Source organism: Talaromyces amestolkiae, assembly GCF_001896365.1.
Source record: "Talaromyces amestolkiae strain CIB chromosome Unknown scaffold7.1, whole genome shotgun sequence".
NCBI classification, from domain to species: Eukaryota; Fungi; Ascomycota; class Eurotiomycetes; order Eurotiales; family Trichocomaceae; genus Talaromyces; species Talaromyces amestolkiae.
The window spans coordinates 706,066-718,522 of record NW_024468043.1 but is presented as its reverse complement, the minus strand read 5'-3'; the positions used below and the strand labels follow the sequence as shown (position 1 = coordinate 718,522).

The 12,457-nt window shown below is 49.5% G+C and overlaps 5 protein-coding genes across 5 annotated transcripts; 2 read left to right on the top strand and 3 right to left on the bottom strand.

Moving 5' to 3' along the window:
* Window positions 1-535: 535 nt before the first annotated feature.
* BHQ10_004298 (uncharacterized protein) lies at window positions 536-3,484 on the bottom strand (the record flags this gene model as incomplete). The annotated part of the gene is made up of 6 exons (XM_040876648.1): window positions 536-2,276; window positions 2,324-2,711; window positions 2,756-2,845; window positions 2,891-2,999; window positions 3,046-3,273; window positions 3,329-3,484. 6 exons carry the CDS (start codon window positions 3,482-3,484, stop codon window positions 536-538), a joined length of 2,712 nt encoding a protein of 903 aa, XP_040732802.1.
* A 1,207-nt stretch (window positions 3,485-4,691) lies between these two features.
* BHQ10_004297 (uncharacterized protein) lies at window positions 4,692-5,909 on the top strand (the record flags this gene model as incomplete). The annotated part of the gene is made up of 5 exons (XM_040876647.1): window positions 4,692-4,844; window positions 4,913-5,421; window positions 5,488-5,511; window positions 5,565-5,680; window positions 5,755-5,909. The coding sequence occupies 5 exons, from the start codon at window positions 4,692-4,694 to the stop codon at window positions 5,907-5,909; spliced, it is 957 nt and encodes a 318-aa protein (XP_040732801.1).
* Window positions 5,910-6,104: 195 nt separating this feature from the next.
* On the bottom strand, window positions 6,105-7,623 carry BHQ10_004296 (uncharacterized protein; the record flags this gene model as incomplete). The annotated part of the gene is made up of 4 exons (XM_040876646.1): window positions 6,105-6,564; window positions 6,619-6,785; window positions 6,968-7,076; window positions 7,610-7,623. 4 exons carry the CDS (start codon window positions 7,621-7,623, stop codon window positions 6,105-6,107), a joined length of 750 nt encoding a protein of 249 aa, XP_040732800.1.
* A 307-nt stretch (window positions 7,624-7,930) lies between these two features.
* On the top strand, window positions 7,931-8,781 carry BHQ10_004295 (uncharacterized protein; the record flags this gene model as incomplete). The annotated part of the gene is made up of 2 exons (XM_040876645.1): window positions 7,931-8,409; window positions 8,469-8,781. The coding sequence occupies 2 exons, from the start codon at window positions 7,931-7,933 to the stop codon at window positions 8,779-8,781; spliced, it is 792 nt and encodes a 263-aa protein (XP_040732799.1).
* A 685-nt stretch (window positions 8,782-9,466) lies between these two features.
* Window positions 9,467-12,122, bottom strand: BHQ10_004294 (uncharacterized protein; the record flags this gene model as incomplete). The annotated part of the gene is made up of 2 exons (XM_040876644.1): window positions 9,467-11,709; window positions 11,765-12,122. 2 exons carry the CDS (start codon window positions 12,120-12,122, stop codon window positions 9,467-9,469), a joined length of 2,601 nt encoding a protein of 866 aa, XP_040732798.1.
* Window positions 12,123-12,457: the final 335 nt, after the last annotated feature.

Sequence of the window (12,457 nt, the reverse complement as noted above, 5' to 3'; positions counted from 1 at the left end):
TGTGTTGTTCGTCTCTGCCTTTTGCCATTTTTGGATGATGTGCTCTCTTTCTCTCCTTTGATTTCATTACTTGTGGCGTTCTGCGCTGGACCTTGTTGCTCCATTTGCATATTTTTCCTGCTGTTTTATATAGATTTGACTCGCTCTTGAATCGAGGCGAGAAGAGAATAAGATTTTGGATTATCTCACACTGCTCTTGGTTATGAAGTCTGCGTAGTTTGTCTCGAGCCCCCCCTTGTCGTAGGCTGACTAGCTATCTCCTTTCGATTTACCTTTCACTCCCAGCACTAATTCATCAAACCAGCACCTAATATAGTTTACCTTGAGGTTACCTGGTTAGCTGCTGCTGCTGCTCAATCATATTTAGAGGCATACTATGGTACGGTGTGAGTTCATAAAAGAAAATCAATTGATCCCAATATTGTAACAAGCCTATGTAAACAAAACATAATATGAAAGGATAAAAAAATCATCATGATAATAATCTCTGCTACTTAAAGGGTAAAGGTATCGGCTCTATTCATGCTTTTGCTTCTTACAACTTCGACTTCCCATCCGCCAACAACTCCGCACCGGCACCCGTAATGGCAAATTTGCCAGTTTCGACAACAGTCGTCTGGAAAAGAACCATGTTCCCTTCCTTCCACATCTCCGTCTTGAGGGTCTGGCCTGGCAACACAACACCCGCAAAGCGGACTTTGAGGTTCTTGAAAGCGCCGAATGTCTGGTAGACGTGTTTACCGGAGATGCCTAGGAAGCAGAGACCGTGCAAGATCGGGGTTTTGAAGCCGCCGACTTTGCTGAATTCGGGGTCGAGGTGGAGGGGGTTGCGGTCACCGTTCAAGCGGTACAGAGCGGCTTGGTCTTCCGAGGTCTTCTCTTCAACGACGACGTCGGCGGGACGCTTGGGGGGTTTGTAAGCAGCGACGGCGCCCTTTGAGCGAGGGGCAGTGGGCTTGGGAGATCCACCGAAACCACCGCTGCCGCGGATGAAGATGGTAGATTCGTTGTAGAACAAGTCCTCGCCAGTTCGGGCATCCTTGGTAGTGAAGCCGGAGATGACAATGGCGGCGTTGCCCTTGTCAACGACGTCGATCAGTTTAGGAATGTTGATCGTCTTGGCCTCTGTGGGGATGGGGAACTTGCGGATCTCGAGGTATTGCTCGCCGTGAAGCAACATCATCGGGGAGAAGTTCTTGACGATATCGTCCATGCTGTAGGGGGTCACGGTGTCGAACCAAGGAATGACACCAAAGGTGGGAAGAGCCTGGAAGTTCTCATTGTTCTCGTAGACCAACGGCAAGTCGGTGCGCTTAGCACCCAGACTGATGTTGTACAAGATGACATCGCGGTCAGTCCATTCGAATGGTGTGCCCTCAGCAGTCAACTTCTTGGCCTTTTCAATGTTGGCCAGAATGCCTTCATCGGCGGAGGCAGCCTTGGCTGAGCCACCAGATTTGTTGTTAAGGTTGGCCATGGCACGTTCAGAACCAGCTGAGACGTCCACGGGATGGTCAGCACGACCATCTTCAAAGTCGACGATCTTCTTCCATTGAGCGAGAACAGCCTCTGGAGTCAAATCAACGTCAACTGGGAAGTTGTGACCACCGCTTCGTTGCCAGCGGGTCTCGGCGTACCAGCCACTGCCGACTTCGAAAAGACCCTTGGTGCCAGGCTCGAGGGCATCAGAGGCAAGCAGAACAACAAGAGGGGCAACATAGTCAGGCTTGAAGGCCTGAACCATCTCTTCTGGCATGATGGTACGGGTCATGTTAGTACCAGCGTTTGGGGCGATGGTGTTAACCTTGATATTGTATTTGGCTCCCTCAACAGCCAAGGCACGGGAGAATCCGAGAATACCACATTTGGCAGCAGCATAGTTAGCTTGTCCAAAGTTACCATAGATACCGCTAGTGCTAGTAGTGTTGATGACACGACCATACTTTTGCTTCAAGAAGTAAGGCCAAGCTGCCTTGGTAACCTTGTACGTACCGCGAAGGTGTACGTTGATAACAGGGTTCCAAAGGTTGTCATCCATGTTAGTGAAAGCCTTGTCCCGGAGGATACCAGCATTGTTGACAACAATGTCGATACGGCCGAATTTATCAATAGCAGCCTTGACGACTGCATCACCGTCCTCTGCAGAGGCCTTGTTACCGACAGCCTTGCCACCGGCCTTGATGATCTCTTGAACGACAGGCTCGGGGTCAGCCAAATCATTGACAACGACTGAAGCGCCAAGCTTGGCGAAGAGAAGACAGTATGCGCGTCCGAGACTGCGAATGTTAGCAGGAACCTTTTAAATCCTACAGGTGGAACTTACCCAGCGCCGCCACCAGTGACCAAAGCCACACGACCGTTGAAGTCCAGATCAGGAGCAGATGGGTTGGCAGGAAGCTTCTGGGCTTCCTCCAATAGAGTCATAAAGTCTGCAGGGCCAGAGGGGTAGCTGGGCTTGGAGAAATCGTTCACGTCGTTCCACTTGGCGAGGATAGCTTGAGGAGTGAGGGTAGAGTCGGTCTTCAACAGAGCTCCCTTGGCACGTTCCCATCGGAGCTTGGAAATATTACCTCCGCCAACTTCAAAAATACCTCCGGACTCGGTAGTGTTGGAGGAGTGTGTAAGAGCTGCGACGAGGGGAACGACCCATTCGGGTTTGAAGTGCTCGAGGATCTCGGGGGGCATCACGGTGGCAGTCATTCGGCTAGCGGCTGCGATTGTTAGCATGATTCAGAAGGATCGTAGTCAAACTTACCAATAGGTGCAATGACGTTGGCAATGATGTTATATTTAGCACCCTCCTTGGCGAGGGTTTCGGTGAAACCGACCTGACTCAATTTGGCAGCTAATTTGTTAGTCCTATCTTCAGTCCAAATATAGGTAGACTTACCGGAGTAGTTGGCCTGGCCAAAGTTGCCATACAAACCGGCAGCCGAGGCAGTATTGATAACTCGACCGTACTTTTGTTTCCTAAAGTGAGGCCATGCAGCACGTGCGCACTACAACTGTAAGCGTCAAGTCTGAAGGTGAGCTCGAGTAGCTTACCTTGTATGCACCGTAAATGTGAACTGTGTTGATCAAATCCCAATCCTTGTCTTGCATGTTCTTGAATGAGACATCTCGCAAGATACCGGCATTGTTGATGAGTATATCAATGCGGCCAAAGTTTTTGATGGCTGTGTCGATAATGGCCTCTCCGTTCTCCACGCTGTCGTAGTTTGCGACGGCCTTTCCACCGGCCTTGCGGATTTCTTCGACAACGACATCGGCGGCCTGAAGTCGACCAGTCAGCTTTGTTATTTTCTTGTGGTAAGTGACGATAACGCACCCGTGTCGAGTTGCCCTCGCCCTTGTGAGAACCACCGAGATCGTTCACGACGACATTGGCGCCTCTTGAGCCAAAGAACAAACAGTATGCCTTGCCCAAGCCACCACCAGCGCCAGTAACGACGACGGTCTGGCCGTCGTATCGTAGTTCGGACATTATGTAGATGTAGGATGTGTCAATCAATGTGTCATACAATCAACTCTACCGACACGAAAAGAGGATAGAAGTGACAAGGAAGTAGAAATACAGAGATGAAAAGAGCAGTGTAAATAAGCTGTGAAGAAGGTGAAGTTGCAGTGCCGGTTGGCATCCGACCAGGCAGACGAACCTCGGCTCTGGGGAGAGCGCGGCTGAGCGAATGAGGACGCAGCCCGCCTACCTCGGTGACGGCCCACTTCTCCGTCGGAGTAACCCTGCTGACATCACCAGACTAGTTGACATCTTCACATGCTTGTTTCTTCTTCTTCATCTTCTGACAATAAATACACGTACTGTTTTTTTTCTAAGCAGCATCATATGCACATGAAGACTACCAGCTAGGATATAACCACATCCGGTATATCCTAGCGGAGATCCTTCCTAATCAATACTGGTCCGCTCTGCTCTTGTCACTAAGAGTCTGACGTTGGAGTCGGTTGGACAGCGTAGAGCAAAACTACGTACGTATTCATTAATGAACGGGCCAAAATAGCCCCGAGTCCCATCTACAAACCAGACTAGCTCAAATCCACATCGCTTTGCAATTCAACGAACAGTTATCGATACATACTCCGTATGCAATACTACTAGCTCGGCTGCGTGGACAATATCCCACGGAACTTCCCCATATTCCGGTATCGATTGCCGAAAGCAACATACGACATGCCGAAATCCATTTCGGGGTCAGGCTGTCTGGAATACTACGAGTAAATGTATACTGTTATATATGTACACTGTCTACTAGCAAGAGCTGAGCGTATTAAACCCAATAGAGGCCTCGTTTCAGTCGTCTCTTTGAAATTGAAATGGGCCAATTATAAGATGTATATATACATACTACTTACTCGTCGACCGTGACCTACGAGCGTTCCAGGGTTGTCCACCTACATACTCTACACCTGCAACTCAATGAAGTACGTCGAGTATTTTGCCAATTACTTTCTATAAGCACCATAGTCACGCACAGCAAGGTAGAGCACATATTCCAAAGCTCTGGGTGAATTCCAGCTCCACATGGGGAAGCACCGGGCAGAACTATCACCCACTCAAATGTTTATGGGCGGGGAGGTCTATCGGCCGGGAGTCCGATCAATAAATATCTTGCACAATGCAATGCGAAATCCTGATCAATTGACTCAACTGTAACGAAAGTGAAAAAAAAAAAATGCCGGAAATATTCGACGACAAATCGGAGCATTGCATCCCCTTCCTCTTGGAGCGCCTGAAACAGCATCAAGCCCGCTATGCGAATGATGCGAATGCCCCGCCGTTCTTTCTTGGATTAAACGGCGTGCAGGGTGTTGGCAAGACCGTCCTAGTACCTCCCCCTTATACTTAATACCTTATATCTAGCGAGGAAAGAGGTCAATTGCTAACAACATAAAGGTTTCGACATTACAAAATCTCCTTCGATCACCACCCTATTCCCTCCCCACCGTCACCCTCTCCCTAGACGACATCTACCTCACCCACGCAGACCAAGTCGCACTCGCAAACGCGCACCCGGACAACCCCCTTATTCAACACCGTGGTCAACCATCCACCCACGACCTACCCCTCGGTCGAAAGGTCTTTGAGTCTCTCCGTCTCAACAAACCAACCGCAATCCCGCAGTACGACAAATCTGCTTTCGCGGGTCAAGGTGATCGCGTACCCGAATCGCAATGGGAGATCGTCAACACAGAAGGCAAGCCAAGAATCAAAGCGGTCATTTTCGAGGGATGGTGCGTTGGCTTCAGGCCGTTGGATGACGAGACACTGAGACAAAAGTGGGAGGATGCGGTGAGACAGAGACAAGATGCGACAAGCAAGTATGAGGGAAGGTTGGGGTATGTGAAACTTGAGGATGTGAAGGCTATCAATGATGCGTTGAGGGAGTATGATGTTTTGACAAAGTGAGATATATTTTCTATGGCTTCTGTTTCCATGGGGAGTGGCTAACTAATTGTTTGTATTGCTAGTCATCTCGATGCTTTTATACACATGTGCGTCCTCCACACCTCATCCTTCGTGGATATTATGTTCTGACTCTTTTTAGTGACGCCCAAAATCCCCGTTTCGTCTACGACTGGCGACAGGAACAGGAAAGGACCCTAATCGCCGCCAAAGGCATAGGCATGACTGAAGAACAAGTTAATCACTTCGTGGACGGGTGTACGTTTTCCCTTTTCCCTAACGAGTGACCACCATAGCCATAGTCCCGGCTAATATTCTGTTCTGGGATTTAGATTACCCCTCGTATGAAGTATTTACTGAAACTTTGCGCAATGGGGTCTTTCGGCCGACAACCGACAACTCGGATACGCTGAGGGAATGGCGGCATAGACAGCTTCGGTTGGTTGTGAATAGAGACAGGAGGGTTCAGGAGGTAATTCGTATATAGACCTACCGTCCAAGTAGTGGACAATGTATACAACGACAAAAAATATTCTAGGACAATGGGTTGATTGAATGTGGTCCGGATTAACCTTGATAGACTAGACTACCTATGAATCGACAATCATAAACGCTAATAAAATGCAGTCCCAAAACCAACAACCCATTTAAAGAATCCCGCACGTTTGATAGAAAAAGACTTTTAGTTCATCTGGCGAACGAGGGCGTTGATGTTGTCCTCGCGGTTACCAGTGTCACCACCCTCAATGAAGTGGTTGAACTTGCGAGAGTGGAAACCACCGTTGGGGTTGGAGAGCTTGAAAGGCCACAAGAAGTTGGAGGCCTGCTTGAAGTTGGGGCCGACGGTGTAGATCTCGTGGATGAGATCCTCAACGCAGACAATGCCGTACTTGCCAAGGTTCTCCTCGATGATCTGGTTGTCGGAGAGGGGGAGGCGCTGGCCGTTGACCTTGCCGTAACCGCGCTTGTAGACGAGCTCACGGACGGTCTTGAGGTTGGGGTAACCGTAGGCGATGTAGGGGTTAATGATGGTAAGCATCTCGGCGGTAGCCTTGTTCAAGCGGACAAAGACACCGTTGTTGATCTGGAGAAGACGCAACAATTGCAAGATCTTGCGGGGCTTGGGAGCAATCTTGTTGATACTACAGTTTATTAGTATTTGAATACTCAGAAATCTCGATTGAGGAAAAACATACCCCTTGATACGGATGACAAAGACCAACTTGGGCTCCTCGGGAACGTAGAAGCTACCGGCCTTGCGGCTCTCGCGAGCAAGGCGGATCTTCTCGCGCTCTGCATCGCGGTACTCCTTGACGTAGGACTCGGCACGCTTGAAGATGACACCACGCTTCTCCTTGTTGGCCTATGAATGTTTGTCAGCATAAGCCACAACTGAACGAACGAACATCCACGAAGCAATATATTGGTTGTCAGTCCCGAAAGATGGTTAACAAAGCGACAGCATCGACCTTGGTCTAGTCGCGGTGTGGTTGTTATAATCATCCAACCAATATACCCCCCGTGATGTTCAAGTAGTAGACTAACCTGCTTTCTCTTCTCAGCCTCTTCGCGGCGAGCGGCGCGGGCAGCCTCCTGGCTCTTACGCTTCTTGAGGAGGGTCTCAGGCACAAGGACCTGGTCCTGGGTAGGAACACTGTTTACATGCAAGGTCAGTATAGTGTCCGATGGAAGAACTCAAAATCGCCGAGTAGAAAGAACTGCAGCATAGTGCCACATTCTCAGACTGGGGCGCGAAAAGAACTCGACGAAATTCATTTAGTTGGTGAGGAAGATAAATTCGATCATCCCTGTTACTACTTATCTCCATTCTACAGGTAGACAAGGTTCGAGGTATTAAACAAATATCAACAAGGCCTCAGCCAACAAAACCCTAAGCATAACGCTCAGGAAAAGAAATTGTCAAACGCTCAGTAGTGCGACGAGTCGCCATACAAGCCATTGACAATTTATTTTAGGGAGAAGAACAAGCCATAGCTCCTTTCTTCAGCCCCAATACCCCTCGCTGTCCTTGAGTCTGGCGTTTCGAAATTCGCCAGGTCCAACAACAGCAGCCGGGACGAATCGAGCTGGCGCTGAGCATGTCGCAACAGCAACTCCAGCGAGAATATAGGACAACTATAACTGAAGCATCTTGCTAATCAGCTTGGAAGTCAAGGGGAATCGTACGTGGTGGCAGCCATTTCGAATTGTGCGGTTGTCGATGGTTGTCGATTGTTGGCGTTGGAACAGGATCGAACGGGAAGAGAGAAAAAGTTCGAAGTTGAGAGAGAAAATGGTTTGTGTGGGTAGGCGTGGGCGCTAGTCTGTTTGTGGGCTAGACTAGTCGACAAGAGATTTCGGCCCGGATTGGTTCCGGTGTTATCTTATCAGGAGTTAGGGCTAGGGCTAGCGGCGGTCCCGCTATGACGGCGGCTGCCTCTATGGTGTTGCTCGTCTACATCTATATCATGCAACTTTCAAGTTTGTGATATGTGATTTCTGACACAAATGGCAACTCGTCGAGGCGTCGGTCTCGGCGCATTCGCCAACCGCTCTCAAACAACCCAATCCTACGCAACCCACGGCGCAAACCTCCGCTCAACACACCTCTCCTCCCTCCAGACTCAACTATCGGTCTTCCAAACTTTACTACACACTTTCGCGCTCGAACATGCTTCCAAGATCAAATCAAACCCAACATTCCGCGCCGAGTTTGCGCGTATGTGTAATGCGATTGGTGTGGATCCGCTCGCCGCTAGTAATGTCAAGGGCAAAGGGAGTGGGCGGAAAGGTTTGATGGAGGGTGGGAGTTTTTGGACGCAGATATTAGGTGGGGATATGAATGACTTTTACTTCGAGGTTGCGACGAGGGTTGTTGAGTTGTGTCGAGAGACCAGGGGCGAGAATGGGGGTTTGTTAGGCGTTGAAGAATGTCGCAAGAGGGTTGAGAGGGGCAAAGCCATCGGTGGAGGGTTGGAGGTCTCCAAGTATGTCTCATACAGCTGAAGCACTCAGTTGAGAACATCTAATAATGTGACTCATTCAGTGACGATATCCTCCGAGCCGTCAAATCACTTGAACCCCTCGGCTCCGGCTTCAGAATCATCGACGTCGGCAGCAAGCAGTACATCCGATCCATACCCAAAGAACTGAACTCAGATCAAGCCACCGTTCTGGAATATATCCAACTCCTTGGCTGGGTCTCAGTCTCTATGCTGCGGGCAAACCTGAACTGGGAAATGGCGCGCGCAACGACGGTCTTAGACGATTTGTTGGCGGACGGACTGGTCTGGCTCGATAGTCAATGCCCGGAGAATCAATATTGGTCTCCTCAGAGTCTGTTGGATGAGGATGTGTGAGAACATTTTACTGCCAAGTCCCAATCCTTCACGACTTCAGACATAAGAACTTAGGCATTTTCAGCATGCGTCATCGGAGTCGTGGCAAACGGCACTCTTATATATACAACTGTCCTCGCCTACATGAACACCGGTCAACACTCATGAATTTTCATGAATTGAATATAGACACATCCTGTTGCCTACCAGCTTGAAAGCGAATCAGGACTCAAGACTCATGGATATCATGTCCAAGCAATTCATGGTCGATCTTTTGTGATCCCCCAAGATGACCCTTGGAGCTTTATATGCCTTACACCTGTATATATTTCAATCACCTGTAGATATTTAGAATAATATAACTGCATCGAAGTACTGGTTTAAAGATATCTTGATTCATGGAAGTTGTAAAGACCAACCTGACCATATTTCATCATCACCAAAACAGAGACATAGTCATGAATGTATGTAGATAGGTAAACTCTTTTTTTCTACCTAAGAAAGAGAAAAAAATTCAACGCAAAAACTCCGACATGACTGACTAGAGACATGAGAAATAGGGATGATGATGATGGTGAGGACTTTTTCCAAAAAACAAAGGCGGCTGAAAGGTCATGGTGTGGAAATGTTTACATTAAAAAGGGCATTCATCAGTCTTATAGACGTAGAGGTAGACGTAAAAGAAGAAGGAGATATGTCATCTAATCTATGCCTTAATAGCACCGCCCAATGCACCACCGCCGAATTGTTGACCGCCTGGTCGTCGTCCCTGGCCGCCACCAGGGAATCGAGCGCCACCACGAGCACCACCGCGAGCACCGCCACGGCCACCGCGGGCACCAGGTCCCTGTTCTCGCTGGAAGGCGTTGGCCATACCCTGTGTGCGTTGCTCGAGAGTCTTCTCGTTGGCTTCGAGCAGGGACATGGATTTATCTGCGAGGGTGACGATCTGAGATTGCAGACGGGACAGCTCGACGCCCTTGGTGAAGACAATTGCGTCGTTGACTTGGTCGAGGGCGGCGGCTAGTTCGTCGTGGGAGATCATGCGGCTGACAATCGACGAAATCTTCTTTTCGGAGAGCTCGAACATGTTGGACAGTGTGGAGACGGAGAGGGTATCGTAGAAAGGTGCGTAGGTGAATAGGTAAGTACGCAGACCTTCCTCTTGGATCTGTTCAGCGAGCATCTCCTTGATCTTCTCGGGTTGAGCCATCAGGTCCCAGATCTTGATCGAGTTCAAGATCTCGGTGGCCTTCTTCCAGTCGCCGGCGGCGAGGAACTTTGCGCTCATGATGACGCCGTCTCTTGTGTTTTCGGGGGGACCTGTGAAGACTTGACGCTCGTTGTAGTCGAGCATACGGCGGAAGGTCTTGGAGATGACGCGTCGCTTCATCTCAGGGCTGGAAGATGTCTGTGCCATGAGAGGAACTTCCAGGAACATGCTGGATGTGAGGTAGATGCACTCCAAAAGTTCCAAGTTGATGTGCATGTGGAATGGCAATTGACGTTGACGCTCAAGCTTTTCCTGCTCCGGCGAGACGGTGGAATATCTCTGAAGAATGATACCCTGCGCAAGGAGCTCTTTCTGACGTCCACTACCGCAGATATCAGAGAGTGTGTTCTGGGCCTCGTAGATCAAACCAGCACGGAAGGCGCATAGACCGATCTGGACGAGCGTCCTGTTGAAAAGAATTTGTGTGCTGACGTCAAAGTTGGCAATGTTCTCTGACAAGTGAGACATGAGCATAAGATCACGAGCGCGGTAGTAGTTCTCGTGAAGAGCAAGGAAGTAAATCTGGCAAAGCATTGCGCGAGCCCGGATGATGCCATCGCTGTATTTGAAAAGATAGTTGCAGAGAGTCTGGACCAGAGCAGGCACATCAGAAGTCGATGCACGAGGAGTGATGGCCGATTCCAACGTGGGTGGAGTGGCCTTCCAGGTAGCATCCTCCAAGATAGAGACGACTTGAGAAGGCTTGAAGTATACGTGTTCTAATCTTCTGATAACAACCCGGTTAAGGCTGTCCTGTCTAGGCTCGCTCTTGTCGCTCTTGCCGAGTTCCTCAACATACAATTGTGAGCGGAGGAGAGCAGTGTACAATGCCTGTTCATCGCCAAGTCGCTCAATATACTCAGCAGTGTGAGGGTCGATATGCTGAAGTGATCGAGTAAGCTCGTCGTCAAGGCGCTCGACGAACGATACAATGCTTCCAGGTACGCGAAGAACCTCTCCCTCAGCAACAGTGGGCAGCTTGTCATCATCCTCCCATTCCTCAGCACCCTCTGTAACAATGTGGTTGCGGTTTTCTTCAAGAACAGCAAGAAGCTTGGTAAACTCGGTCTCGGCGGCTTTCCATTGCTCGGGGCTCATGTGATTTGCGGTAGATGTTGTGAGATCGAAACGAGTGGCGATGAGAGTGAGGTAGACGCGAATCTGTTGGTAAGGAGTTTGAGCGACTTCGAGCAGCTTCTCCATGGTGCGAATTTGCTCCAAACGGTCGGTGTTCTTCTTTCCTCGAGATTCGACAATGATACGCAAATGTTTGAGGATGCTTTCGGGAGTATATTGCAAGGTCTTACCGCCGCGGCCAACGGTTGAGAAACCCTCCTCATCAGCGAGGCTGAGCGCATCGAGAGTGGGTGCAACGCGGACTCGGGATGGTCTTTCGACCTTGGCCTCCTCGGCTTCGACAGCCTCCATATAGGCATCCTTGTCAGCGCGGTACTTGTCGATCTCGGCCTGGAAATCCTTGTTATTCTTCTTGATACGTTGTCGCACCGCGTTAAGGCCCTTGGTGTTGCTGGCGTTCATTTTCTTTCCACTGGTCTTTTGCTTCGCAATAGTCTCATTAATGTAGTCCTCAAGATCTGCGATGGCCTTGATATAGACCTTTGGTGTAGGTCCCGACTGTGTAATTTTAATTTGCTGTCGGTTGAGCTTATCGAATTCTATGCAATAACAGTCAGTGCCGTAATACAACTTGTATCCAAAAATTCCACTCACCAGTCGAAATAACAGCCCAGTCACCGATCTTCTCAGCATTCTCAATAAGCTTGACAGTGCTCTCCAACTCTTCAAGTCGCTTATCCTTTGCGCTCTTGACAACAGTCACTTTGTCCTCATCCTCGCTCTCATCGCTATCCTCGCCCTCATCTTTCAAGAAAATATTGGCACCAGTCTTTTTGGGTCGATCTTCATCTTCGCTAGACTCTTCCTCAGAGTCCTCTTCCTCGGAGAAATCTTCTTCGCTGGACTCTTCCTCCTCGGACTGTTCCTTCTCATCGTGATCGGAGTAAAGCTCTTCCTCGTCGGAGGAGCTGGACTCGCTATCGCTGCCGCCACCGTGGAAGAAACGAGACATGTTTGCGGGTTTGTTGCGCGTTTTATTCGGAGGGGAAAAGAGAAAAAAACGTTGATATTATTTCCCGGAGCGGAAGACCCTGTTCGGCTGATGACGATGATATCGCCCTTGATGATGGAAGGAAGTCGCTGCGAATCAAGCGTTTCCCTACCTAAGCCCGCAGTGGGATGAGTTGCAAAGGCGGCGATACAAAATTTAAGCGAGGGGTCGCTTAACCCAATCAGGCAACGGCGGAGCCAACGCGCCAAGACTTTTCTCCAGACGCTGTTGACGCTGGCGGCTGTCGCCAGAGATATTTCTCCTTATCCAATACGTGTCTATAGTCATAGGTCTGA